The 1,139-nt window shown below is 47.3% G+C and overlaps 1 protein-coding gene across 1 annotated transcript in view; it reads left to right on the top strand. All coding sequences in view use genetic code 11, as the record gives it.

Moving 5' to 3' along the window:
* Nucleotides 1-627, top strand: part of EGR_11092 (hypothetical protein) — a gene marked incomplete at both ends in the record, with an annotated part of 5,029 nt that extends 4,402 nt beyond the window's left edge. The window contains 2 exons of the mRNA XM_024500341.1: nt 159-349; nt 444-627. Of these exons, the coding sequence (XP_024345246.1) occupies nt 159-349; nt 444-627 (375 nt within the window). The remainder of the gene's footprint in view (nt 1-158; nt 350-443) is intronic.
* Nucleotides 628-1,139: the final 512 nt, after the last annotated feature.

Raw genomic sequence — 1,139 nt, 5'->3', positions numbered from 1 at the left:
CCATAGAGGTTAAATCAGTCCACATTGAAATCAACTTTGGTTGCTGAGAGCATGGGTTTGTATAATTTAAGTGCAAGCACTCTATCAAAGTTCAATGTCAGCAGTGTTTCAGCCGCAGCAAAATCTGTTAACGGTTTTTCTGGTCTCCCTGCTTAAAGAGCATAGAGGTGTCATCAGTTCTTTGCCAAGATCATCCTTGCGAAGTCGTTGGTCTCAGCAAGCAAGATAGTGCAAATCCGCAACTAGGCGATGTAAAATTGCGCTCCGAGGCAATCAAACTAATAGCGAATGTTTACGTGGACAGCATCAGCCAGCTCTCAAATATGCCCATTTTTAGGCGCACCCATCAGTTTGTTACCATGCTTTATTGCCCTCGCGATGGACAGAATTTGGTAGTGAGGCAAAGAAAACTCATTTATACAAATCGGCTTTTGATACCAAAGATTTAGTCACGTCCAGATTATGTCTAACTCAGTGGCCACGCTCAAGATAGCGCAATCGATGGTTCTGCTCACCAACCTCTCGCCAATGCCGGTGATGCAAGTGAACCATATTATGGAAGCGCACCTATCCCAATTTCTGGTTAAGGTCCTCAGCATATACCACCTTCTTTGGAGTCTTCGTTAGACTGTTCACTCGGTAGAAATCCTGGGTCGTCCACGGATCCCCCTTTAGATGGCATAGGGACTCGATACAGACCTTTTGACCTGCCTTCTCACTTAGGTACCACCGTTCAGATTCCAATGACACTGGTTAGTGCTGGTGAGGCAAATCAACCATTTTTAATCCCTGAATACTGGTGAAAAAAGCCTCCACTATATCGAACTCTACTTGAAGGCTTCTGGGACCAAAAATTTTACCGAAAGGGTGATGGGGCATTTGGAAGAGGACACAACCCATCTGGGCGGTGTCGCAGATCTAACGAGGGGGTCTGCCATGCGCTTCTTTTTTATGGGCGGCTGGCACGACACCATGGTGGACCTAGAGATGGGGCTGAGACGACACCACTCCACCACATCTGTGTTGGTATCGTGTGAATCGACGGCAGAGAGGACTTAACGGGTCGAGAGGAGCGCGATCCCTTAGCCCTGGTTTAGGACCTCTGAGCGTATTCTAACTGTTGTGCTTGCCACCATGAG

Source organism: Echinococcus granulosus (assembly GCF_000524195.1).
Source record: "Echinococcus granulosus chromosome Unknown EG_S00376, whole genome shotgun sequence".
NCBI classification, from domain to species: domain Eukaryota; kingdom Metazoa; phylum Platyhelminthes; class Cestoda; order Cyclophyllidea; family Taeniidae; genus Echinococcus; species Echinococcus granulosus.
This window is presented reverse-complemented; position numbering and strand designations above follow the sequence as displayed.